Source organism: Babylonia areolata, chromosome 8, assembly GCF_041734735.1.
Source record: "Babylonia areolata isolate BAREFJ2019XMU chromosome 8, ASM4173473v1, whole genome shotgun sequence".
Lineage (NCBI taxonomy): Eukaryota > Metazoa > Mollusca > Gastropoda > Neogastropoda > Buccinidae > Babylonia > Babylonia areolata.
In genome coordinates, this window is record NC_134883.1 from 15438564 (window position 1) to 15465889 (window position 27326).

Genomic DNA, 27326 nt, shown 5'->3' on the forward strand with positions numbered 1-27326 from the left:
CCACTTCTACTGTTTTATGCCTGTATTGGATTCTCCCACTACAACAATTTATCCAACAGTTTTGAACAGTTTTCTGAGGAGTACAATCATACAAACATGCATAAGTACACACAAATGCTCCACAAGCACACACACACACACACACAGAGAGAGAGAGAGAGAGAGAGAGAGAGAGAGTCACACGCGCACACACACACACACACACACAGTGACACACACACAGTGACACACACACACACACTCATCAAAAATTAAAAACAGGGATTTGTTTTAAAGCCTCCCACACCCCCTCCAAACCGATACTCCCCGCCCCTTACCTACCCTTACTATCACCAAATTCAGTAACTGTTAAAAAACGTTTACACACACACACACACAGTGACACACACACACACACAGTGCACACACACACACACTCATCAAACATTAAAAACAGGGATTTGTTTTAAAGCCTCCCACACCCCCTCCAAACCGATACTCCCCGCCCCTTACCTACCCTTACTATCACCAAATTCAGTAACTGTTAAAAAACGTTTACACACACACACACACACACACAGTGACACACACACACACACAGTGCACACACACACACACTCATCAAACATTAAAAACAGGGATTTGTTTTAAAGCCTCCCACACCCCCTCCAAACCGATACTCCCCGCCCCTTACCTACCCTTACTATCACCAAATTCAGTAACTGTTAAAAAACGTTTACACAAACACACACACACACTCACATATATATATTTCAATATATAAAACATCAAAAGATTTTTTTTTATTTTTTATCTATAACTAATTGTAAAATCCAGCTGGTACCTCAGAATGAGACAGGATCTCACACCACACTATCGGCATTCCCCTAGTCCCATGTAATGTACATGCACATACGTCAGCCTCAGAGCCCACACTTGACACTGGGTTAACAATGGTTGTTAAGGCAGCACACCGCCGCACAACCAGCCTCTTTGTGTGTGAGCTCCCTTCCTGTGGGCTCCGGTGCCGTGTTCTCGGGACAAGGCTTCAGCCCCCTGACAAATCAATTGCTCTTTCTATGGTTGCCTGCCAACCACACTCCCTCCTTTCTAAGGGACCCCCCCCCCCTCCCCACCCCCACCCCGTTTTCTTTCTCTTTTGCACCACAGTTGCTGAAATAGCTGCCCCCCGGTCTTTGAAGTCAAAACTGGTGCGAATAAACAATAATACTGTTATGCTTCTTTTTATGTCGTCAATCATAATTCTACTTTTTTCAGGTGCTAAGGTTATGATTAAATCATATTATCATTACTGATTGTCAGTGTAAGTCAAATGTTGCTGATGATGACAATGGTGGTGATGATGATGATGACGAAAGTGGACACAATATCATTACCTTCAAATTTTTAAGTACACACCAAATAGTAAATTATACAGAGTAAGGAAACATTAATCAGGAAGGGAAACTTTTTTTTTTTATATATGCTTGTAGAAATCAAATACTTGACAAACAAATGTTTCTGCATCAACAGCTCAACATGACACACAAACATCACACAGGATGTACGCAACATATACACACAGAGCACCATCACTCAGGCACAAGCACATTAATCACACAGTCATTGATTCAAGCTCACATGAACATATGCATGATCATGCACTGTAAGAAATCAGGGAACACAGAGAGTGGGAGAAAACAGAGGTGGTGGGGGAGGTGGGGGAGGGAGAAGGGCAGTAATTCAGTAAACGCTGAAGAAGAAAGAGCTAGTAACAGCATTTTCTCACTTTTATACTGTACTGATTTGTATTGTGTTGCTTTGTATTGCATTGCATTGTGTTGTCCGCTTACTTTTCATTTTATATTGTATTGATTTGTATTGTATTTTGTTGTGTTGCTTGGAGTTGAATTGTATTGTATTGTATTGCACTGTGTTGTATAGATTTGTATTGTATTGTACTGTGTTATGTTGATTTATATTGTATTGTATTGTATCACATATATATATCTTTTTTTTTTTGGGGGGGGGGGGGGGGGGGGGGGGGGGGGGGGGCACAACAAATTTCTATGTGAAATTCTGGCTTTTCTGTCTAGCCAGAGCGAATCATCAAAGTGCAGCACCACCCTTTTTACCTGTCTCCAAGTCTATTTGTTTGTTTTTGTTTTTGTTTTTTTTTTCAATTATATCAAAGTGTTTTGTTTGTTTGTTAAAACAGAATTTTGCCAGACACAAAACACACACACACTCATACACACACAAACACATACTTGTTATGTAATACGCTATAACAGTTACAGAATTCAATACAAGAGATCCTTTTTTGCCCAGGAGGTGTGACCATGTATTCATTTCTTATCAGAACGACAGTGAAAGGGCAGGCGGTAGAGATGGGTGCTGTGTGGGAGATGTTCAGAGTGAATGGCGTTCAGTGGGAGGTGTTCAGGGTGGGAGGTGTTCAGGGTGTTCGGTGTTCAGGTGTTCAGGGTGGGAGGTGGGAGATGTTCAAGTGTTCGGGTTGGGAGGTGTTCAGGGTGGAAGGTGTTCAGGGTGGGAGGAGTTCAGGGTGGGAGGTGTTCAAGTGTTAGGGGTGGGAGGTGTTCAGGGTGGGAGGTGTTCAGGGTGTTTGGGGTGGGAGGAGTTCAGGGTGGGAGGTGTTCAGGGTGTGAGGTATTCAGGGTGGGAGGTGTTCAAGTGTTCGGGGTGGGAGGTGCTCAGGGTGGGAGTGGTGGGAGATGTTCAAGTGTTCGGGGTGGGAGGTGTTCAGGGTGGGAGGAGTTCAGGGTGGGAGGTGTTCAAGTGTTAGGGGTGGGAGGTGTTCTGGGTGGGAGGTGTTCAGGGTGTTTGGGGTGGGAGGTGCTCAGGGTGGGAGGTGTTCAGGGTGGGAGGTGTTCAGGGTGGGAGGTGTTCAGGGTGTTCGGGGTGGGAGTTGTTCAGGGTGGGAGGTGTTCGGGGTGGGAGGAGTTCAGGGTGGGAGGTGTTCAAGTGTTCGGGGTGGGAGGTGCTCAGGGTGGGAGTGGTGGGAGGATTGTTCAGGGTGGGAGGTGTTCAGGGTGGGAGTTGTTTAGGGTGTTCGGGGTGGGAGTTGTTCAGGGTGGGAGGTGTTCGAGGTGGGACGTGTTCGGGGTGGGAGGAGTTCAGGGTGGGAGGTGTTCAAGTGTTCGGGGTGGGAGGTGTTCAGGGTGTTTGGGGTGGGAGGTGTTCAGGGTGGGAGTCGTTCAGGGTGTTTGGGGTGGGAAGTGTTCAAGGTGTTCAGGGTGGGTGGGGTGGGAGTTGTTCAGGGTGGGAGTTGTTCAAGGTGGGAGGTGTTCAGGGTGGGTGGGGTGGGAGGTGTTCAGGGTGGGAGGTGTTCAAGGTGTTCAGGGTGGGAGGTGTTCAGGGTGGGTGGCGTGGGAGTTGTTCAGGGTGGGAGTTGTTCAAGGTGTTCAGGGTGGGAGGTGTTCAGGTTGGGAGGTGTTCAGGGTGGGAGGTGTCCAAGGTGTTCAGGGTTGGAGTTGTTCAGTGTGGGAGGTGTTCAAGGTGTTCAGGGTGGGAGGTGTTCGCAGTTGGAGGTGTTCAGGGTGGGTGGGGTGGGAGATATTCAGTGTGGGTGGAAGGGTTGGGAGGTGTGGAGGTCACTCAGGTGGGTTAGGGTGGGAGGGGTGTGGGAGGGTAAGCACCCCCACCCAACCCCCCCACCCCCCAGCCCTCATCCCCCCTTCCCCTCCTCGGGGCCCCCTCCCCTCACACTGGCAGAGACAAGAGCAAATCTGTGACCATGCATAATCCCAACTCACAGGTCAGGTCCTGACAGCCCACCTCACGTGGAGTGGAGTGCCCCACTGAATGCCACGTTTTGTCAGCTGATTGCTTTGGCCATTTTTTCCATTACAGCATAAGCACAGTGTTTAGTTCTGAGCATAGTCAAGTCTATAAGTAATCTGTTCTGCTTTCACATGCTATCTGTCTCTGTACATGTAGGTTGTCATTTAAATATTGAAACAAACAAACAAACAAAAAAAGAAAAAAAAAGAAAAAGATTTATTTCAGATATGAAACTTTTTCCTTAAGGACTATGACCAGCATTAACTCTTTCACAGCGATAAGTGAGTTTAGTCGACACTCAGGGGTCCTGTTAAAAAAGACAACATTTTTCACATTGTAACAAACCTTGGCAGCTGCAGCCAGTTCCAGATAATAGAACAATGACTAACCTTCGCCCCCCTGATCGAGTATGAAGTGAAAAAGAGCACTGTGTTGTTTTGACACAAACCAAAGCCTGTGACTGAGGGTATCGTATCTAAAATATTTGGCGCTGGGGAGTGTGTTTTTCACACAGAAACTCGGTGGTGAAAGAGTTAAACAGTAATAGCAGCTAACAAGCCATCACGACAAAATGGTTAAAATTGTGGAATAATGACTTGGAGGATGAGGGTTCAAGCCCATTACAGAGGTGAGGAGCGATGGTGGGGGGGGGGGGGGGGGGGGGGGGGTTGGGGGATGAGGGGGGTTCATGGCCAGCTCCTACCCAGAATTTGGTGTACTGTGGACTCAGATTATGGGAAAACTGGAATGGTGAGTGGGACCACAATGTCAAGGGTCATCCACTTCACTGATGCATCTTTGACATTTTTTTTTGTTTGATTTTTTTAAATTTTTTTAAAAACATTTATTTGCTTATTTATCATCATTGTTGTCTTTTTTTTCTTTTTTTTATTTTATTTATTCATTTATCTATCTATTTATTTATTTTATTTTCATTATTATTATTATTATTTATTTATTTATTTACCTTTTTTAAAAATTATATTATTATATATTTATTTATTTATTTATCTATTTTGTTATTTATTTCATTTTATTTTATTTCATTTATTTTTTTCTCAAGGCCTGACAAAGCGCGTTGGGTTATGCTGCTGGTCAGGCAGGCATCTGCTTGGCAGATGTGGTGTAGCTTATATGGATTTGTCCGAACGCAGTGACGCCTCCTTAAGCTACTGAAACTGAAACTGAAACTGACAGAGTTGCTAAATAATTTTTTGACCAACACCACAGGTGTCTGTAACTCACATGCCTGGTTGATGTCGGGATATATCCTGTGAGAGTAAAACCCCTAACAAGTAGTCCCAAACATACTTGGACTACAAAAGCATCATCATCATCATCAAACCACAACACAAATTTTCCCAAATTCTGGGGCAACAAAAAAAAAAAAAAGCTAAACATACACAGAAATGCAACGCGCGCACACAAACACATACACAATAGCCAGAATGATAAGGAAGAGGGAGATGGAGAGACACTTACATTACATCTTAAAGGATATAGAAAAATCAATAAATACTTTGAATAATGTTCATCCTTCAACTGATCTGTTAACGCATCAACTCACATCACTTCCTTGTTTAACTCTCTCCATACGAACGGCAAAAGAGAAGATGTTAACAGCGTTTCACCCCAATTACCACCATCAAAATATTGCAAGTGGAAGGCTCTCATACTGAAGAGGTGAATGTTGACAAAGATACCACAATTCTGACAACGGAAGCTAAAGGTTGGGTCATTCAGACACCCACTGGACATCTGAGGGGTCTGTGTAGAGGAGAAGAGAGGACTGGCCGTACTGAGTGAGTTAAACAAAACACTGCAGTGTTCAATTACCATAGATAAGAACAAGTACCATAGATAAGAACAAGTCCATAACAGGGACAGATCACAACTAGAACAACTTACCAGCTGATAACAACTGACCTGATAAAATGTCCACTTACATCACTTCCTTGTTTAAACAAAACACTGCAGTGTTAAATTACCGTATATAAGGACAAGGCCACAAGAGGGACTGATCACAACTAGAACAACTTACCAGTCAGCACACACACATTCTGAACATGCTGACAATTTATGCACAGAACCCATGCCATGAATAATACCGATAAACATGTTGATTCTATTTAAAGCACAGTTCTGAGAACTGACAATCCATTTCAAGAACTTTCAAAACAGTTGAGAAATGATTCAAGATATCTCTCCTCTTGCACACACTCCCTCCTCCCACCCCCATACTATCATATTTGGACAAGAGTAAGAGAGAGAGAGAGAGAGAGAGAGAGAGGGAGAGTGACTCGTGTATGCTATGCTTTTTCTTAATCAAAATTCCATTCTGCAAATTTAAAATAAATAAATAAACAAATCATATATTATATATGCTTGCTTTATGTCTCTCTCACTGCAACACACACACACAGCTTTCAGTATAAAACATTTTTTTAAAGATCAAAAGATATATATTAAGGAAGTACACTGTCGACAACTCTGGATGGCACATTTATTGCGCATAAAAAAAGGTGTATATTCTCTTCCCTTGATTTCTGGCAATTCAGTCTCTGTGGCTCTGGCAGTGTTGCCAAATACATGAACCTGGACTTCTGATTATTTCATTCTGATTTATAACTGCAGTGGGAAATAGCTCATACAAGTACAACCTGGTTGAATGATTTTTAAGATAGCAAATACTCAATTCACTCTGCATGAAAAATCATGGTGAGCCATTTTGTTGTTTTTATTGTTGATTTTTAACTTCTTTCTCTTTTTCTTAAATAAGCAGAGTAGTTGTAATGTGGAGGAAATATATTCTAAAAAAAAAAAGGAGAAAATAATCTCTGTTCTCTCAAACTAACGTGCATTCTGTTTGACAACAATACAATTATCAGTATTTTCAGCAAGCTCTGTTCCACTTAATATAAAGTATATATATATATATATATATATATATATATATATATATATATATATATAAATATATCTCCTTTTCTCCTGTAAAACATGATTAAGCTGATGCTTAAACACATATGTTTGGTGTTAAATTAAGAGTAAAAACTTCGTAAGTTCAACATTGCATCCATTATTTACAAAGCTCAGAACAACCCTACAGCTTTACTTTTGTATTCATTCATGTAACTTGACACTGTACTGATCTCAGGATAGCCTAATTGATGAACTGTCTCCTTCTCTCCTTTCTACGGTAAATTTGTGTAAATAACAAAAAATGACTTTATTATACTATGAAATAGACAATGACATTTAGAGTTTTAACAGAAGTAATACTGACAAAATTAAATTTTGCTTCTGGTATTCGAAACAGAGACTGGATCACCGATGGCATCTAGTAGTGATCTACCATAGTATCTGCCTTTATATAATACACAGACAAAAAGAAAGAAAGAAAGAAAAGGTGAGGAAAAAAGAATAACATAGAGGCATACACAGGATGAGTCCTTTTCAGCTGAGGCCAAGTACTGAGAAGACAAGGGAGAAATACTTGCATTTCTTTTTCCAAAACTTTATTTGTTCTTCAAGTTCAAGGACTTAAGAAGTTTATAAGTATACTGTATAGTCTTTCTGCTGGTTGGTTGGCTTCTTTCCTTTTAAATTCAACCTTGTTTTCACACTCCCCAAAAATGTTTGTCTGAGATTTCTTTATTTGTGTGTGTGTGTGTGTGTGTGTGTGTGTGTGTGTGTGTGTGGTTTATTTATTTATTTTTTTCTTTTTCTTTTTTTTTTTGAGGGGGGAAGTGGGGCTTCAGATTTTATTTCTTCTCTATTCTTCCATTTCATTTCACCAGGCTTAATCACTACTGTCTGCTGCAAAGAGAGTGGGGAAACAAACTATTACACACAGAAAAATAAATTGTGGGTACCCAGGAATTTCTTACTGAGAAAATTGTAGTTTTTTCCATTCTGTCCACAATTTTTTTTTTCATTGTGTTGATTTCATACTGTGCATCTCTTCTCTCTCTCTCTCTCTCAGTGCTACACCTTTTTCGCACTCTATGTCAGAAGCGGAAAACATGCACTGACCATGGCCTGTCATATCTGACAGAATCACAACAAACAGTAACATTTATTATCTATAAACCACACGCACGCCTACCCTCAATCAATCATGACAGTCCACGAGAAAAGGTCATTAACCAGCTGTTGCCTTCTCGTTCGAAACTGTCCAATCACATGATACTTACCATACCATAGGCGACGGTGTTTCAAGAATGAAAAAATGCCAGATTTGGTGAATAGGAAATTTAAACCCTTCTGGCAACTGACGTCAGACGGCGCGAATAACCCGTGTGATCATGCCGCTGGGGTGGTTCCAGGTCGACTAAATACAATGGTCGCTGGTTCCAGTTCCACCGCGATTCCAGTTACGTCACTGCAGCCACGACCAATGCGGATGTTTCCTTTCATAAAAACTGCCGGGTTTTGTGGTTTTGTTTACATCCGTCGCTGCCAAGCACGCTCATGCAAATAGTAGGAAAAGGTAGAAAGTCTGCAACGAAAACGGAACAATACGTAATTGCCTTTTTTTTCTTGCCTTAACAACTATGGCATATTGAATATAAAAACTCCAGTTTGAAAATCGTCTTTCCCTTTTAGCAATTATGCAGATATCAAGTGTTTTTTGAAATGTTGTTTTTGTAAATCTGAATTATTCGTCGCATTCTCGTTTTTTACTTTTTATGACCGATTTCTTCAAAATGGGAACAACCCAGAACTGGTACAGCTTTATACCAATACTGGTTGAGTTTGAACTCTCCTCCAGTTCCGAACGGGGTCAGCATGTTGCCACAAGGCAAGGGGACAGAATGCTTATGGCTTTCATTCGAGGAAGCGTAAGAGTAGTCGCCAGCTTGACTTTGCTCACCGGTGTTTCAAGCGGCCGCTTTCTGAAAAATTCTCTCACTTCTGTGCCTTTCCAGAAGTTGAGTGCAACATTAACGGTTATGGCTGACGGTGGTGATAGCTTTTCTGCCGGTATACGTAAACTGGCAAAAAAGTGCAACCGCTATTTCTACGAAGGTTTGTATCATTCTGGTGTTTCAACAGAGCATACTTCATACACTCCGTGACGTCAGTCGTTTGTTTTGGACCACTGAGGCTCTGGGATTATTATAAAAAATAAATAAATAAGCAAATAAATGAAAACCAGCTGACTGATACACTCGGGCGCTTACATCCACGAATACGTTACATAGTTACTTTTTAAGCAATACGCATAATTTCAGACCATGTCAGCTGGTAACTGAAAACTTGTGCAAACATTGACAGGTATGCAGACTTTCCACAACCTTTCGCCCCACCCCACCCCCTCCCCCACCTCCCGTCATCATATCATCATTGTTGTGCATTTTATTTTACAGTTAGATACAAACAAGAAAATACAAGGGTCTGGTGATTTAACAGACTGGACGTTCCATATCACAGGAACCAACAGTTAAAGCTTGATTTAAATTTTAATGAAACAAGGTTCTAGACTGCCCACACAATCTTGCAACCTCCCCAACAACTTCTGGAATATGTTATGGTATTCAAAGAATGCATGCCATGCTGTTGTGAGTTTACGGCTCTTGTGAAGTATTTAAGTTGGATACACAAAAAATTAACGGTAACTGGTGAGAGCAGACTTCAAAGTTGGAAATAACCAAAGGTCATGTGCTAAGTTTGGATTATAGGTTGGGTGGAGCAATTCATGTTGTTGAAGTGCATCCAGTTATTGAGTTTCCGCCTTTGCTTTATGGGGAACAGCATTGTCATTCAGCAGCATTGACCTTGACCTTGAAGTACCTGCATGTTGGTGCTGATCCTGGATAGCTGTAACAGATTTAGGAAGCAGTGTTTTTTCTGAAATGATGAGTAGTCATTGTGATTTTATCTGGCATAATTTCAACAACATGAAACGGTCTAGTGTGGTTGAAAACATGATTAAAAATATCTAGTGTTAAATGAAAATCCTGATCACAGGACGACTGTTCTATCTGCAGCTTCACCAGTTCTATCAGTTTTGAAGGCATGCCGAATAAACTTTTGAAAGTTTCATCCCCTGTGATATCAGTCTGGCATTTTGGACCTTGTGGCTGAAACATTGCCAACAAGTGAGCAGAAGATATGGCCATATCCTGTGCCTCAGTAAGCAAAAGGGATTCCCATTTTGCAGACACATAGTTATATATGTTATTTTCCATCATGGATTGTGGTATGAATTATGCAAACTGACAGAAATTAACATACCAGATAAATTTAAGTGAAAAGTTTGTTCGACAGTTGGTGGAAAAGGATATAAACACCTATGGGCAATTAACAAAACTGAGGTAGAAATTTATGGATAATATTGCCAAACTCACCTAGTGATGTTGAAAAAAAATTACAGGACATCCACTGTCATTTCCAGTTAACATGCTCCCAGCAGACAGACCTATGGTATGAGATGTTTGATGGTTCTTATCAAAAGTGAGTGTTGTTTTACAACCTACAGTCTTTATAAACTTCCCGTTTACTGTATGTGTGCTTTCAGTTTGCCTAGGACATAAACAACAAAAAACAAACAAATTAGATAAAACAAGTGTATGCAGAAACAGTACCACAGTAAACAAACCTAAGATTTGTAAAAAAAAAAAAAAAAAAAAAAAAAATAATTGAAAAAATTCACAGCCAGCCAGTAGTTTTCCTCTTTTAAATTTTTTTTTTCTTCATTTATATTTCTCTGTGTAGGGTCCTCACAGAAAAGCTGCGTGGGGTTCTTCATTGGAGATGTCCAGCTGGGTTTGGTGCGCCCCGCAGTGGCAGCAAAGCTCCAGAAATTTCCAGAAGTTTTTGATGTCGTGGGACAAGACTCCAGCGACAAAAGACCTGCAGGGGTCCACCTGTCGCAGAGCCTGAAAACCTGCGAGGAACGCACTGCAGCAGTCAGCACGGTGATGGAGAAGCTGAAGGAAGATAGCAGCAATGAACTTGTCACACTGAGAGCATGGAACGATGAGGTAGGTGGAGAAGAGAGAGAGAGAGAGTTTATAAACTTTGTTTATCAATGTTAGATAACGGAGACTGTGAACAATACATGCTATGGCTGTATGGGATACGATTAATTGGACAAAAAGGATGGCCTAATTAAGGGCCATGATAATAATGAATCAACATTAAAATTGTTGACAAAAAACTTGGTAAAGATGTGTTCAGATTATTGTTCATTTGAATATGATTTAAATTCAAATGTTTTATTTTAATCTCACTTACACCTGACCTCATTACCACCAGTTGCATTTGAATAAAAACTGACAGGCACTTGATCAGCATAAATTATACAAAACACTAGCATCAGATCTTTGAGAAGAAATGATGAAATTTATTCATAAATAATGCATCAGAAGTCAAGCCAGACTAAACGTTTGTGCCTCACAAATTAGTATATGTCATGTGCATTCCCACCAATGGACGATAGACGAAATCCAGGGGATTTACTCTTGAGAGCTTTACACTTAAGAACAGATGACCTGTTCTGTAGTTGGGGCTTAGCTGGGCATTGAGGGTATACATCATTATCACACCATTTCACTTACCAGTGGGTGTTATGGACAAAATAGGTATTGAGTTCCAAATTTTGGGCATGTGGGGTGGCCCAATGGGGGCGCCACAGGCAAGAACAAGTGGTTGTTTTTCTGACCCATTAATGTTTGTAAAATGACCCATTGATTTTTGTGGTCTAAAAGACCCATGGTGTCCTGAACAAAACCTAAACTCTGATCTGTCTGTCTATCTATCTAACCTTCTATTTGTTTATCTATCTTTATATCCTGTAATAAAGAAGGAAGTAATGTGGCACAAAACAGAGGGCAGGCACTATTTCTGAGAAACTGTGTCCTGACTGACAGAAAACCAGGTCACACACATGGCTAACACAATTGTGAATACCACTCATAAATACATTAGCTGTTCTTATTACATTGGCTTAGTTAATATTGGACACAGTATAACTTTAAAAAAAGTGGATTGCTGCCAAGAGGGGTAAATTTCATACAGTTTTGTGTTGGCAGACTATAGTCTTTTGAGACTGATGGTTGCCATACTGATGCTATAAATGTGTATGTTTGTGTGTGTGCGTGTGCGTGCATGCGTGTGTGCGTTTCTTTAATACAATGTCTTTTTATTCTTTTCATGATAGTCTACAAGTTTGTGTGTTTGTATGTTATTTGTATGTGTATGTATATTTGTAAGAATAAGATAAGGTGTTCTTTGGTTCTGTTTGTTATCAAGAAAACTCAGTTTGAATGCCAGGTAGCACTGGACAACAAATGAAAGTATTTTAAAGTTTTTGTGTGGTTACCCATGTTACTGAAAGAGAATGATCCAAAGCAAACAACCACTGAACAACAGATGAAGGCATTTAAAAACTGTGTTCATCTGCGAAACTGAAAAAGAATGATCCAAAGTGAGCAAGTTATCTCAGTTGTATTTTTCCTTTTTTTTTTTCTTTTTTTTTTTCTTGTTGTGTACTGTGAGTTCTTTGTCTGCACCTTTCTTCACTGTAGTGCTGTTTGAATTTCAGAAATACAAAGTTTCCAAGTCCTTCTCCAGTGAAACTCTGATGGAAGTGGAAAGAGCAGCTTCCCGTAAGTCGGACACACAGTCTTTTCCTTCTTGCTCTTTCCCATTCTCTGGCCCTGAAGGTTCTATATTGTCTGTCTCTTTCACGTCCTTTCACTCATGCATTCTTTGTTACTACTAGTGTCATAGAACTGAAGGCAAAAACTGAAATGGGTAAAATTGTGCCTGAAATAGTTTTGAATCATGATTTAAAAAAATAAAAATAAAAATTTGTTTTTACTGTTATTTTTCAGGCACTTTCATGAGGCAGTTTTTTCCTCACATCAATTGATGGGTGCTTAATGAGGGGATGCCCAACCTGGTAACGCTTGTAACAGTGTGACAAGAACTAGTATTTGGTATATATATTGGTTGTTAAATCAGTTTTGTATTTTCAGAAGGTGATTGCTGCAGCTAACAAGTAATTCAGTGTTACAGAGAAATTAACCAAGAAGCTTCCCCAAATAAGGAAACACCCAGATTCTTCACGTACCCACCATTTGACATTTACTGTACACACATCAACAACAACAAGGTCCCAAGCCCTTTTTTCCATGTCCCATGTCCTGTATCCTGTGTTCCATCTCCTACCTTTGTCCCATGTCCCAGATTTTATCCCACCTCCTGTGTTCTAAGTTCCACCTCCAGTGTTTACTTCTCTTGTCCTGTCTCCTGTGTTTAGTGTCCTGCGCCTGATGTCCTACTTTTGTCTCATGTTCCACCCATTTTCCGCTCCCCTGTCCCCTTTCGAAATTCGGACCTTGCTTGTCCTATCTTCTGTATCCTGCCTCCGATGCCTCTTGTGCATCCTTCTGTGTGGCATGTCCTACCTCTTTTATGTCACAGCCCCACTTCCCTCGATCCATATCATTTATTCCGTTTCCCTTGTCGTGTGTCCCATGTCCCGTCTCTCTGTTGTTTGGTGGGGTTTTTTTTTTTGTTGTTTTTTTTGCTGCCCCGTCATCTGCACCGTTTCAGTGGCATTACTCCCACGCCGCTCATTTAGATTCCCCCATACACGGCCACACCCGGGTTTGTCCGTTGTAGTTCCAGCGTCGGCAGTCCACAGGGAACCATCGATGTTAGGTCGCCAGGAGGCCACACACCAGAGGAGACCCTGCACTGCTGCTGAGTCACTTCGGTGGTGTTCAGTGGTGCCTGTTCTGTTTTAATGTACTTAGGACACGTCTCTCTGTTTTTTCCATCTCCCATGTCCCTTACTTGCATCTTGCTCCATGTTCCAATGCCCAGTGCCACACCAGCCAGCATCTCCCACGTTCTTTTTTTCCAAAAGAAATCTTTTGGACTCTAAAGAAAACTTTAGATTTTTACTTAGCCCACGGTACAAGGAAAAATCTTTCTCACACTGTCTTATGTGTGTCTTTATTTTTTGCCTTCTTTAATTAGACTTCAGTCTTCTTCAGAGTCAAGGAAATTTCTTTCCCAGTGCCTCACTTTTGTTTTCCAGTACTTTCTGTTTTACAAGAAGCAGGGGTTTTCTTTCAGGGGTAAAGTTACTACTTTATGCAAGACTGAATTGTGAACAATGGCCACTAACATTCTTTGTGTCTGGGGAAAGTACAGGACTACTCTTGATCCATCCATGCTCATGCTTATCTGTTTATGCATGTGCTTGTGACTGAATTGTATGTTTATTTGTGTGATGTGTGCATACATTTTACATGTTTTCAGCGTTGCTCGGCATTGTGACCTATGGCACGCACATCAACGGCTACACATACAATGACTCGGGCGAGATGCTGATGTGGCTGGGCAAGAGAAACCCAGAAAAAACCACCTACCCTGGCATGTACGACAACTTGGTGAGTTTGACCTTGTTTTTGGAACTGTACTCAACTCGGTTCATGAACAGTCTTTGATATTGTGATGGTCATTAATTTGAAGGCAGATGAATAGAAACCTGTTGTGATTTTTCTACCAGTAAATAGCTTCTGCTGTGTGCCCTTTTATTTGATCCTGAAGACACTGGCAGCTTACTTTCTGTATAGATTGTCTCATAAACAGTGGCAAAAAAAAAAAAAAAAAAAAGAATCAGGGAAGAAAACAAATGAAATCAAGAAAACTTTCATAGAGAGTAGCTGAATTACATAATGCTATATTAGGAAGGATAGTAGAAGCAAGAAATGTTTTGGTTGAAATTCTTGGGTTTGTGGGTTGAGAGTTCTAAGTACTGTAGGACTTTTATTTAAAAAATAGGAAACAGCTCCACAGTAAATGCAACAACTAAAGCCTGGTTACCAAATATTCTAAAAAGAGGGCGCTAGTCAGGGATACACAGGGGAGGTAACCTACTTCGGGAGGTGCTCGGCCGTAGCTACTTTCGTTTTCTCTGCATAGGTGGGTAGTAGTTTGCACAGGACAGGAATCAGACCCCTGCCAGAGTCTGCACTAGTGGGTCACGGTAAGTATGTTACTTAAAACGTAATTTTAGGAAGAAAATTTCCTTTTTTGTATTGTTTGTAAGCTGATCCTTCTTTCATGTGGCATTTTAGTAGAGATCTACTCTCACATCACTTGTTATGAATTTCCATACACAGCCATACCTGAGCTTAATCTCAGTCCCAACAAGTCAGCAAGAAGGTATCAGTGTTCAGTCATCATGAGGCCAAACAGCATTGGGGACCATGCCCATAAATCGAGATCCAGAGTCTTAGCATGCACCTAGCATACATAAAAGGACCCATGGCAGCAAAAGGGAAAGTGTTGTAGAAAAATCCTCTTTAATGGGAAAACAAATTCACTTGCAGGCAGAAAAAAAATGTTGATTGGCGCTCTGGTGCTGCGCTATGGCAACAGGCTCTCCATGAAGAGAGCAGCCTGAATTTCACACAGAGAAATCTGTAGTGACAAAGAGTAATATACTACAATACAGTACAATACAAAAGCATGCAATGCAATACAATACAATACGCAAATGTATCAGAACCACTGGAACGTGAGGCACAAGAATGTGGTAGAATAGTTGAGATGCTTATGTCAGTGCAATATCCTCGAGGGTCTGGGTTTGGTCCACGATCTTGCCTTTTCTCTCAAGTTTGATAGGAAAGTCAACTTGAACGTCTACTGTAGAATTTGAACGATTAGCCGCAACCTTTTCCCTCAGCTATGACCCTTGCAGCTAAAATAACAATGCAGCTTGCTAGTGGATGTTTTTCCGATGTTGTGGGTTTTCCCGATGACATGTTCAGGTCAAATCAAGTGTTGCAGTCAGTCTCCAGTCTATTTTAAAATTCACATTAGGTTTCAGAACTAGTTATGACTTCGTGAATTCAAAAGTCACTGTAAAAGTGTGCTGATGTTAACTGTTCGCTTTACACATGGCCTTTATGCACACATTCAGTTGATAGCCCTTGTTTATACAACTTCTATCATGCCAAAAACATGATCCATGCTTACAATGCAGCTTTCAAACTGAAGGTAGTTAAACTGTGTCTTTTGAGTTTCTCACTTTCTGTGGCTAATTTTGAGACATTTTTATTCTTGTCTTGTTTTTGTTTTTTTGGTGTAACATTTGCAGCAGTTTATAAACCACTGCGGTTTATGTGTGAATAAATGACTAATTTTCATAAAATTTATGGAATGCGGCTTTTCTAATGATGTGCTCAATAGCCCGATTTTTATGGTAGTCATTTGGATGAGATGATAAACCGAGGTCCCATCTGCAGCATGCACTTGATCCACTGAAGAAGAACACACAGCAACAAAAGGGTGTCCTTTGGCAAAATTCTGTAGAAAAAATCCAGTGTGTAATTTATACAAACATACATGCATGCACTAAGCGTGTTGGGTCACATTGCTAGTCAGGCGTTTTGCTTAGCAGATGTGGTGTGGCGTATATATTATGTGCATTTGTCTGAACGCAGTGATGCCCCCTTGAGAAACTGAAACTGAAGCAGAAGAAATCAGTTTGTGCCTGTGTGTGTGTGTGTGCAGTGTGCTGGAGGACTGCCAGCAGGGATGGGGGTGAAGGAGTGTGCCTGGAAGGAATGTCAGGAGGAGGCCTCCATTGATGAGGAGCTGCTGGAGGAGATGAAGCCTGTGGGCACCATCAGGTCTGTGGTCGGGGGGAGGGGCGGGGAGGTGTGGGGGGAGCAGGGGGGTAAGGTGGGGAAAGGTGTTTGAGTCGTTGGGGGTTGTGAGGAAAGATGTTTGAGTCTTGGGGGTGGTGTGGAAAGCTGTTAAAATCTTGGGGGTGGTGGGGGAAATCTTTTTGAGTTTTAGGGGTGGTGGGAAAAAGAGTGTTTGAATTTTGGGGGTGGTGGGAAAAGGTGTTGAGTCTTGGGGGTGGTGGGAAAAGGTGTTGAGTTTTGGGGTGGTGGGGAAAAGTGTTTGAATCTTGGGGGTGGTGGGAAAAGGTGTTGTGGGAAAAGGTGTTGAGTCTTGGGGGTGTTGGGAAAAGGTGTTGGGTCTTGGGGGTGGTGGGGAATGGTGTTTGAGTCTTGGGGGTGGCAGGGAAAGGTGTTGAGTCTTGGGGGTGGCAGGGAAAGGTGTTGAGTCTTGGGGGTGGCAGGAAAAGGTGTTGAGTCTTGGGGGTGGTGGGGAAAGGTGTTATTCTTGGGGGTGGTGGGAAAAGGTGTTGAGTTTTGGGGTGGTGGGGAAAGGTGTTTGAGTCTTGGGGGTGGTGGGGAATGGTGTTATTCTTGGGGGTGGTGGGAAAAGGTGTTGAGTTTTGGGGTGGTGGGGAAAGGTGTTTGAATCTTGGGGGTGGTGGGAAAAGGTGTTGAGTCTTGGGGGTGGTGGGGAATGGTGTTCGTGTCTTGGGGGAGGCGGGGAATGGTGTTTGAGTCTTGGGGGAGGCGGGGAATGGTGTTTGAGTCTTGGGGGTGGTGGGGAAAGGTGTTTGAGTCTTGGGGGTGGTGGGGAAAGCTTTTTGAGTCTTGAGAGTGGTGGGGAAATGTTCAAGTCTTGGGGTGGTGGGGAAAATGTTTGAGTCTTGTGGGTGGTGGGAAAAGGTGTTTGAGTCTTGGGGGTGGTGGGGAAAGATGTTGGAGTCTACATGGATCTGTAGATGTCTGTGTGGGGAGAATCATGTATTGTGTGCGTGAATGCACATTTTCATTGCTTATAAGATTAGTTATTTGACACACACGCATGCATGCATAAACTTGCATGAGCAGACACATAAGCATGCACACAAGCACACACACTCACGCACAGGCGTACACTTGCACACACACCGCACATGCGTCCACATCCCCCAGCCTTCCCACACATACCTCCCGCATACATACACAATACATACGCAGAATGAAGAAGAAAAACGATTGGCATGCTGCATCTGTTTCAGATATGTTGATAGATTAAGGAGATAAGCTTATTTTCCTGCTTGAATTTGACTGACTTGCGTACAAGTTTCTTTTCCAGGTGTTTTTTTTTCTCCTGATTTTACTGCATCAATATTGACTGTGTTTTCAGTCCTGATGTGGTTCATATTTGTCGGAGGGCTATATGCATCCATGATAAATGAAGCTTATATTTCTTTCCTATGCTTGGCAGTATTTTTTTTTTTTTTAATTTTCTTTTTTTTAAGTTGGTAACTCTGTAAACGTAGTTTTGGACAGCGAATATGGAAATGTTGATCAAAGAAAATTGTCGTTATACTGTAAGAGTAATGCATATTATGTGATGTGTTTTGCTTCACAATGTTGCTCGGCCGTCAGTGGAGACGATTCAGAAGGGCTGCTGTTGATGTCTTTGAAGGATTAAACTTCCTTTCTCTCCTTACATCCTCTCTGTCTCTCTACCCTTTCTCTCATCTCTTTGTCTCTGTAACCAGCCCTTCTTCCCTTTCGCCCTCTCTCTCCTTCCCCCTCCCAGCCCCTCCCTCCCACCCTTGTTCCCTTTCCCTCTCTCTCATCTCATCTCATCATCTCATCTATCCCTTGACCCGTGGGTGGGTCGTTGGGGCACCATGGATGACTGCCTGGTCAGCTCGCGCCACCTGCCTCGGTCCTCAGCGGCCCTTTGAGTTGTGGCAAATGGCAGGCCCGTCCACTCTTTGATGTTGTCCTCCCTCTCTCACTCTCTTCAAAGAATCATTGCAAAATCATTGTCAAAATGGTAGAAGGGTTGCTGACTTGTAGTAGTTTTCCTTCACTTATCTTGTTCAGTCCTTAGAAAATTGTATCTTATAAGTTATAAGAAAAAAAAAACTATCTAAGAATACCTGTGTGACTGAGCGTATTAAGATTGCTTATGTGCATGTGTTTTGGTTAGTGAATGGAACTAAATAACATTCACTCAAGGATATCACTTGATTTCATTTCACAGGTCGCAGGTTTGTAGGGTTGCAAAAGCAATCATAGTAGTATTAAATTTGCTTAGCTGTAAAAAAAAAAAAAAAAATGTTAATGAAGTCTGTGGAGTTGACTTACGAAAAATTATTTCCACAAAGTGAACTCAGTAGAACAAAGATCACTTGTGTTATCTGGCCCATATAGATAAGCCAGTGATGGGTTGAAAGAAATGAGGTGGAGGGAAGGGAAGGGGAAAGACAGTTCATGGACAGATTTTGCAAGCCCCTTTTTTTCTGATTCTGTGTTCCCCCAGCTATGTTGCGGAAGACGAGAGGGGGGTGATGCCAGAATGTGAGTTCATCTTCGACCTGGAGCTGCCACAGGACTTTGAGCCTGTCAACTCTGATGGGGAGGTGGAGAGCTTTGAACTGGTGTCCATAAACAGAGTGAGTTGTCTCTTATTCTGTGGGTTTTTTAGGTTTTTTTTTTTTTTTTTTTTTTTTTTTTTTTTTACTGTATGTGGGCTTTAACTTCCATGTTCACCCATACAGGTCTGAGTGGGCTTTTAATTGTATGGCCATGTTTATCCTGCCATTGAGGCTGCCTTACTCCACTTTTTGGGTGTGTTGGCCAACTAGCTCACAAGGCTTCAGCACTAAGAGCCATTGCAACCTTGCCTCCTAGTTTGAGAGTCATAGTCCTACTCAAATGACTTAGCTGTAAATGAATTCCCATTGCTGTTCCTTTGCTGTTGGCTCAACTGTAAGCCTATGTCAGTCTCTGAGCCCTGGGTATGTTTGTGTTTCTATGCCCTGCCAAACACCGACATGGATTATGGAATATCTGACATGCATATTTGATGGTATGCATGTGTATATTCACGAAAGGGTTCAGGCACAAGCAGGCTTGTACTTATGTTGATCTGGAATTTAAAAAATCTCTACCAGATGCAGCCAGGATTGAAAGTCTGGTGCAGTGAACAACCCCTTCCAGGGTTGAGTCCTTCACCTCAGTTCTTTCTGCATTCATTTTACAATTTTTGTTGATGCTGGAGACAGATCAGAGTGCATGAAAGTAGGGAAGAAAGGGAAACCCAAGTTCAGCACGAGAACAGCTCAAGACTCGACACTGGTTTATTTTCTATAAAGTACGTATTATAGTCAGTCGTGTCCAACTACGGCCATCAGAGCAGCAGAGTAGGCAACTGCTGTCCCGGTTGTCTGGGCTGGAGAGTGTCTTGCCCAAATTACATCCATACTCTTTCAGCCAGGAGGGTTTTAGGACAGTCAGCTCTGGGATGGTCCCCAAAGGCCAACTGGTCCCCAAGCCTGCTGCACTAAGAGCCATTGCAATCTTGCCTCCTATGAGAGTCTTTGTTCTTCTCAAATGACAAGAGTGTTCCTATGCTTTTGGCCCAACTGTCAGCTTATGTCAGTCTCGCAGCCATTTAGTATACACGAGGACAGGGATTCACTGTTTGACGTACAAAATTACAAATAAATATACTCAAGTTTTGAGAATGTTGACAGGTTTAGAGATATTGTGTATGTGGGATTGAGTCCATACCTGTGTGTTTGTGCTGTTTGGCCCTTTTGATGGGGAAGGGGTTGGTCACATTGTGGAGAAAGGAGCAGGGCTTGATAGTTTTATTTTCAGTGATTTGTTTCCATATCTTGGTTTCAGTTTCAGTTTCTCAAGGAGGCGTCACTGCGTTCGGACAAATCCATACACACTACACCACAGCTGCTCGGCAGATGCCTGACCAGCAGCATAACCCAACACGCTTCATCAGGCCTTGAGTGCATGCATATGTATTTGTATGCCTATCAAGGAGGATTTCTTCCATGGAATTTTGCCAGAGGACAACACTCTCATTGCCATGGGTTCTTTTTCAGTGCGACAAGTGCGTGCTGCACATGGGACCTTGGTTTATGGTCTCATCTGAATGACTTGACCCTCAGTTCCATTTTCCAGGGCAAGAATAGGATTCGAACCCAGACCCTCACAGACTCGGTATTGGCAGTCGAGCATCTTAACCATTCTGCCACCTTTCTCCTGTTATCTTGGAAATAGTTGAACACCTTTCATGATATTCTGGTCGTCTCTTTTGAATTTTACAGTTTCCGCAGTTAGTTATAGTTAATATTCTAGCCATGAATGCAAGTGTATAGTGAGGTTTTGTTGTTTTTTTAGGAAAAAAAAGGTACTTGGCTGATGAATTTTCACAATTAATTTCTCGTCCTATGATGTCCATTTGTCCTTAGAGCACTACTGTACATAGAGATTAGGTGCCAGTTGCATTGCTTGGTTCTAACTTTTTGACAGTTACACGTGACTAAATGCCTGCGTTGACCGAACTATGCCATTGGTCATTTCCATACTACACACAGTTAGTGGCGGGTTATGACCATACTTGGCTCTTCCGTGCGAGCGATGCAACTGGCTCCAGAATGACAAGAGAATTGTTTCTCCAGCCTATCTGATGAATGGTGAACTCATTGCCAGCCAATGAATACTTACATTATGTAAATCAGTTTTATTTCCTGGATGCATCTTCTGCTTAATGAGACGGTTGACAGGGAAACAACGCATGTCAGTGCTTTTTGTCCTTTCAGGAAAGTGTGAAGATGGATTGCTTCCCTTTAGATGTGCTTGTGGCTTTTGTTTATGGATTGACAGAAAAGATTTTGTGTTGCCAGTCCTGACTAGGGCTGTGCTGTCCCTCCAGTGCTTAATGGATTGTCAAATCATATTTGCTTACAGGAATTAAAGAAAAAAGAAGAGAATGTTTAAAATCCCATAGCCTTTTACAGCCATTAGGGTGAAAAATTCACATCCCTTTTGTGTCAAGGGCTTGGCATCGGAAGATGGGTCCCAGTCCATTAGGGCGAAAAATTCACATCCCTTTTGTGTCAAGGGCTTGGCATCGGAAGATGGGTCCCGGTCCATTAGGGCGAAAAATTCATATCCCTTTTGTGTCAAGGGCTTGGCATTGGAAGATGGGTCCCAGTGCTATCCTTCCATCAATTTAATTGTCCCCAGCTGAATTCAGGTACCCGTTCACACCTGGATGGAGTGATGAAAATAGGGGGAGAGTGTCTTTCCCAGTGACATAACAATGTACTGAAACGAGAATATGTTGTTGTTTTTTTTGTTTTGTTTTTTGTGTGATGCAAAACAGATTTATCACAAGTATTTTGATGTTTGCAGGACATTGTGTAGTGTTTTCTTTTTGTTTACAGAATATATCACCAACTGAACCAAAAAAAAACAAACAAAACATTGACAGAATCCTTCCTTATCTTTTGATTCTTGTTAGCTTTCAGTGTCTCGTCTGGTTTCACAAAATGATTTCTCATTTTGATGAGAGTACTTTGTTCTCTACTGTAACATTTCTTTTTGCAATGTTTCTTTTTTTTTTCTTTTTTTTTTTTTACAGGGGCCTTTGTGAGAAGTAACATCTTTTCACATCCTTGCTCATTTGTGCATTTGGTCTTAGTACAATAGTTAACATAAAGTCATAATTGAAATACATTTTCTCATTTGGTTGTTTGCAAACATCCTTGAAGCTCATTAGGAGCTTTTCAGTGTACAGCACCACAGTATTGATTTGGTGTTATCCGGTGGTATCGAAATGTTGATTTATTTTTCAGTGTCTGGAGTTACTACAATATTAATTTCTTGACAAATGTGGTCACCCATGCAGCAAATGTAGACAAACCATGTTTCAGCAATTTGAGCCAGGAATAGATCGGTCCATTTTCTTGAAATGCACTATCCATGGCGTTCTGCCCTTCACAGGGTTCAGGGTTTGTAGTGCATACAGTTATGAGTGCAACGCATCAACATTTACTTTCTTATGTTAATAATAATAATATTAATGATAATGATAATAATGTACATTTATGTAGCACCCTTTCTCTCTAGGAGCTCTGGGCGCTTTACATGAAAGAAAAATATTACAAAATACTTAAATCATTTAGACCACTTTTTTCTCAAAACCCCTCCCTCCTACTCTCCCTATGACACTCTTCATGCATCCAAAGTGAGCTGACATGGGTGGTGTTGGAGAACAAGGAAGCTGAGAGTGCTTATAGATAGGTTTTAAAAAGATGAGTTTTTAGTGATGAGCGAAAAGCAGAGATAGAATCAGATGCACGGATATGATGAGGAAGGTTGTTCCAGATGTGAGGAGCAGCAAAGGGGAAAGAATGTTCACCATAGGTTCTTGTATTGACACGAGGAAGTTTCAAAAGGTAACAGCCAAAGGAAGAGCAGAGATCTGAGGGAGTGTAAACACTGATAAGGTCAGAAAGGTATTTAGGTCCTGCGGAGTGGAAAGCAGAACAGCAGAGACACGCAACTTTGTATTTAATTCTCGCTTCAGTGGGGAGCCAATGTAGAGTGTGGAGGTGAGGAGAATTGTGATTAGTATGTAAGACTATGGAGTCAGATGGGCTGCATTGTTTTGAATTTTTTGAATGACAGAATAAATGGGGTGTTGCTATGTCTTGTATAATGTCAGAGTATGGTGCTGATATCAGTGGAAATGGCTTGTTTCAGCAGTATAGTTCCAGTTTCAGTTTCAAAGAGGTGTCAAAGCATGCAAACTGATCCAAGTATGCTGCACCATCTTCTTAAAAAAGAAAGTCTTTTTGTCTTTGTTTAACATGAAATCTGTGTTCCATCACATATTTATGATCAGCATATTGGGTCTGTGCACAGGTCAGGTAAATGTTTGTTGTTCCCACACTTTTTTTTTTTTTAAGCAGGTCTGGTGCAGTATATATGGGTCAGTCTAAATGCTTTGATGCCTTCTCAAAACTGAAGCTGAAATCTATGATAGTTAACGAAGCTGCTCACCTCTGCTTCAGCGTCAGCGAAATACTGGACATGAAGTGTGGTTTGGACTGGGGAGAGGAGATGTAAGCGGACTTGAACTTCCTTAGGCCTTTCACCCTTCAACAAGAGACTTCTGTGGTCACCCTATCTTTTGCCTTGACCTCTGTCGATAATGCCCATCTTGGTGTCTGCCTGGAGGTCTCTTTGTCACATGTTTCTCGGTCAGCCTTTCTGTCTTGTCCCTTGGTAGGGGTTCCTTGTCAGGGCCTGTCTGGTGATGCTTGAATAAAACACAAGATCAGCACTCTATGTTATAAATGTATTCACAAATCTCCCCCTTCCTGTCTCTGTGGCTGTCTTCACCTCTACACTCCATCTCGCTCTCTACGATCAGTTTCGGATCCACTCTGTTTAGGCATACCCAGATTCAAACACTCGACTGTTGGCCGCCGTTCTTTCTCTGTCTCTGGGCCTTGTAATTGGAATGAACTTTCTCTTTTGCTTCGTCAGGTCTCCACTCCCAGCTCTTTAAAGTCTGGCCTTAAACCCCACCTCTTCCCAAAATAGCCTCCCTCCCCGGCCTCTTCCTTGTTTTCAGTTGTTTTGTTTGTTTTTTGTTTTTTTCCAGTCTTAGAGTTATGCATGCGTGTGAATGACTGGTACGAAAGCACTTTGATTTGTCTCTGCACAAGATTCAGCGCTATATAAATATAATATTAATAATTATTATTATTATTATTTCCTAGCTTTATGCCCGTTTCATTCTCATCTTTTGTCTTCAATTTCACTGTCTGCTGGCAGACTATATAGACTTGAACTGAGGTTTAAAAAAATAAAAAAATAAAAAAGGTGGGGATTACACGTGTGGTGGGTGATATCAGTGGCATGATAAAATGACATGGGGATGTATGTTGTATGTTGCAACAGGTGAAAGAGTTGATTACCCAGGACAACTTTAAACCCAACTGTGCCTTCATCATTCTCGACTTCCTCATTCGACATGGTTTCATCAATGCAGATGAAGGTCTGTATCTTGAGGGGTTTTTTTGTTTTGTTTTGTCTTTGAATGATGATTATGGTTGGTTTGTGTGAGTGTGTGTGCGTTTGTGTGTGTGTGTGTGTGTTTGTATATGTGTGTATGTGTCTGTGCGTGTGTGCGTTTGTATGTGTTTGTGTGTGCGCACGCACTTCTGTGTAACTCATAATTTTATTCAAGGTAAGCTAGTGATTACTATGTATTTCTTTAAGACAACTGCATGTGTTTGAAAAATAATACTTATGTTGTCTTGACTACCAAACTGACAAAAATTGTGCTTCCTGAAGAAATGCAGCAGGATTTAAAAGATACTGATAGAATTTTGAGATAAATGTGTTTTGGCACATCTGTGGCTGTGATAAGCTTTGTACCACTGGTTGGCACCCCATCTGAATGAACATAGCTAGTCAGTACTTGTTTATTTTGTTTTTTGGGTTTTTTTTTGTGTTGTTGTTTTTTGCATCGTGGGGAGGTGGCTCAGGGTGCATTTTTTCCATCCTATTCCAGTGTTCATGTAAACATAGAAAGAGGTAAAGATCTAGTCATCTACCTCCTTTTTTCAGAGCCGGACTACAACTTCATGGTGGAACAGACGCACACTCCTTTGCGGTCTTTGTTCTCCTCTTCCGCATCGTGACGTCTCTGATTTATATATGGACCCCCAAACTGCCAGGCTGCTGGCGTCAGGCCCTCACTCCCCATCTTGACATTTGAACTGCCTGACTGATGGCACCCTCCAACCCTCCCCACACCCCCGAAAGAAACCTGTTCCTCAATGATGGTATTTGTCTGCTGGCTGCTGTTTCTTGGAATCGTCTGTGCTTCATACCACGTATGGTTTCTTGTTCTTTTGTTCTTCCGCCAAACATTTTGTCTTTGTTACTGACACTTGTTTTTTTACTGACGCTGAGTATTTTGTCTTTGTTACCAACTCTGTTTTGTTATTGATGCTGAGTATTTTGTCATTGTTACTGGCTAACACCAATCTTTGTTTTTTTTTCCTGTTGTCTGTTGTTTGATTCTCAATGGCCTGTTTCTCACGTCGTCTCTTTTATTTGTACATGCGTAGTTTGTGAAGTGGTATATATTTTTGGAGAGTTGCTGAATCATTGAAAATGCTGTATTTGGGATTTTTATTGTACTTAACGTGATTCTCTTGTCCTTGAATGACTTTAGTTGAACATATTTGAAGATGATTATTTACGTTTGTATTTTCCCATCTGTTTTTTGTGTGTTTTTGTTGTTGTTTTTTTAAATGAGCTGAGATAATGACCGAAACAAGGCAAGTGTGGAGAATACGTCTTCTGTAGTTTGGGTCATAAGTTGATAGATCTACCTTGGTCATAACCCGCTGTTTGAGTCATTACAGACAGGAATGTAACTGGAACTGGTTGAGATAATTCAGCTGTAGTAAACAAAGGTTTCTTGTTTAGTTGTTGTTTTTTGCCAGCATTTTGTCTTGATAACTAGCTGGCATAACAAAAGGTCCCCATAGCTGTTGTGTTTTTTGTTGTTGTTTTTTTTATAAAAAACAACAACAAAAAACACAACAGCTATGGGGACCTTTTTTATAAAAACAACAACTCTAAATTAAACAAGATATATGAAAAGCATCTTTGATTTCTTTTGCCACAGTTACTATTAACACCACCACCATCTGTTGTACAGTTACAGCTACCACCACCACCAATACCACTTTGGTTTCATTGACATTGTTTTGGGTTCAGATTTTGTTGTTGTTGCTGAAATAACCACCACCAACCCACCCCCTTTCTTCTTTCCCCCTCCTCTCCCGTTGATTGCCCTTGATGCCAATTATTCTTTTTCCTCTTGCTGGTTACGTGGGGGAAATGTACCTGGACATTTTAAGTGTTATACATGCCTTTGTTTATTATGTTCAGTTACTTACAGTTTTTATGAGCAGAATGTTTGTTTTTTTTAGACAGTGTTGGGTGCAGAGATGTTTGGTGATGTGATTGTGTACATTTTTAGCTGTTTAAAACTTTTACTCATGTCATACATTGTTTTAATGATTGGATGAGTTTGTGCAAAACAACGAGCTGAGTAAAAGGTTAGCAGTGCATTTGAGTTCGTTTTATCCACTATTGTGACATGTGTAGAGTAGCTGTGGAAGACTGATGCGTAACTTGTGTGGGAGGAAGGTAGTAGATATGATGTGCTTAACAGGTACATTTGCATAGTTGTTTCTCAGAACAACGGTTAGGAAAAGGAGGTGGTAGGGGAAGAAGTGTTGTGTTCAGTTTGTATGTTTCAGAAGGATTGTTGAAGAATTAAGTGTTTTTTTTCTGTTCTTGGGAACAAATGAATGAAAAGTGTACATGTTTTTCAGTCATATTCATTTGTGGTTATTTCAGCATGTGAGAGAGGTGTATGTACGTGGTTTGTGTGTGTGTGTGTGTGTGTGTGAGAAAGGGAAGTGTGAGTGAGGATGTGTATATACATTTATGAGAGTGAGTCTATGTGCATGCTTTCACAAATAAGTGGAGTTCTGCGTGCATACATTTTGAATTACTGGTTTCTTTTATAGAATTAATTGTGTGTGTGCATTTGTGTGTGGTGTTAACAGTTTTGGGGAAAGGTGTGTAGTTTACAGTAATTACAGATAATGAAATGTATCATCTAATTACAAGTTACCATCAGTATTATGCCAGAATAACAAGATAGGGTTCCAAGAGCTAAATTCAAAGACATTATGATTACACACACACATTGAATCACAAATTCAGTCCAGCAGTGTCAAACAAAAGAAGCATAAAAATATTTTTAAAATGTATTAAAAAAAACAAACAAAAAAAACC

The 27326-nt window shown here is 41.2% G+C and overlaps 2 protein-coding genes across 2 annotated transcripts in view; one reads left to right on the forward strand and one right to left on the reverse strand.

Annotated features, from left to right (window-relative positions):
• Positions 1 to 8222, reverse strand: part of LOC143284568 (uncharacterized) — an 82476-nt gene extending 74254 nt beyond the window's left edge. The window contains exon 1 of the mRNA XM_076591359.1: positions 7980 to 8222. The gene's annotated coding sequence lies outside the window, so the exon portion shown is untranslated. The remainder of the gene's footprint in view (positions 1 to 7979) is intronic.
• A 407-nt stretch (positions 8223 to 8629) lies between these two features.
• Positions 8630 to 25509, forward strand: LOC143285055 (uncharacterized). The gene is made up of 8 exons (XM_076592242.1): positions 8630 to 8814; positions 10504 to 10772; positions 12335 to 12398; positions 14065 to 14195; positions 16327 to 16445; positions 18943 to 19075; positions 24399 to 24495; positions 25071 to 25509. Exons 1-8 carry the CDS (start codon positions 8739 to 8741, stop codon positions 25142 to 25144), a joined length of 963 nt encoding a protein of 320 aa, XP_076448357.1. The 5' UTR covers positions 8630 to 8738; the 3' UTR covers positions 25145 to 25509.
• Positions 25510 to 27326: the final 1817 nt, after the last annotated feature.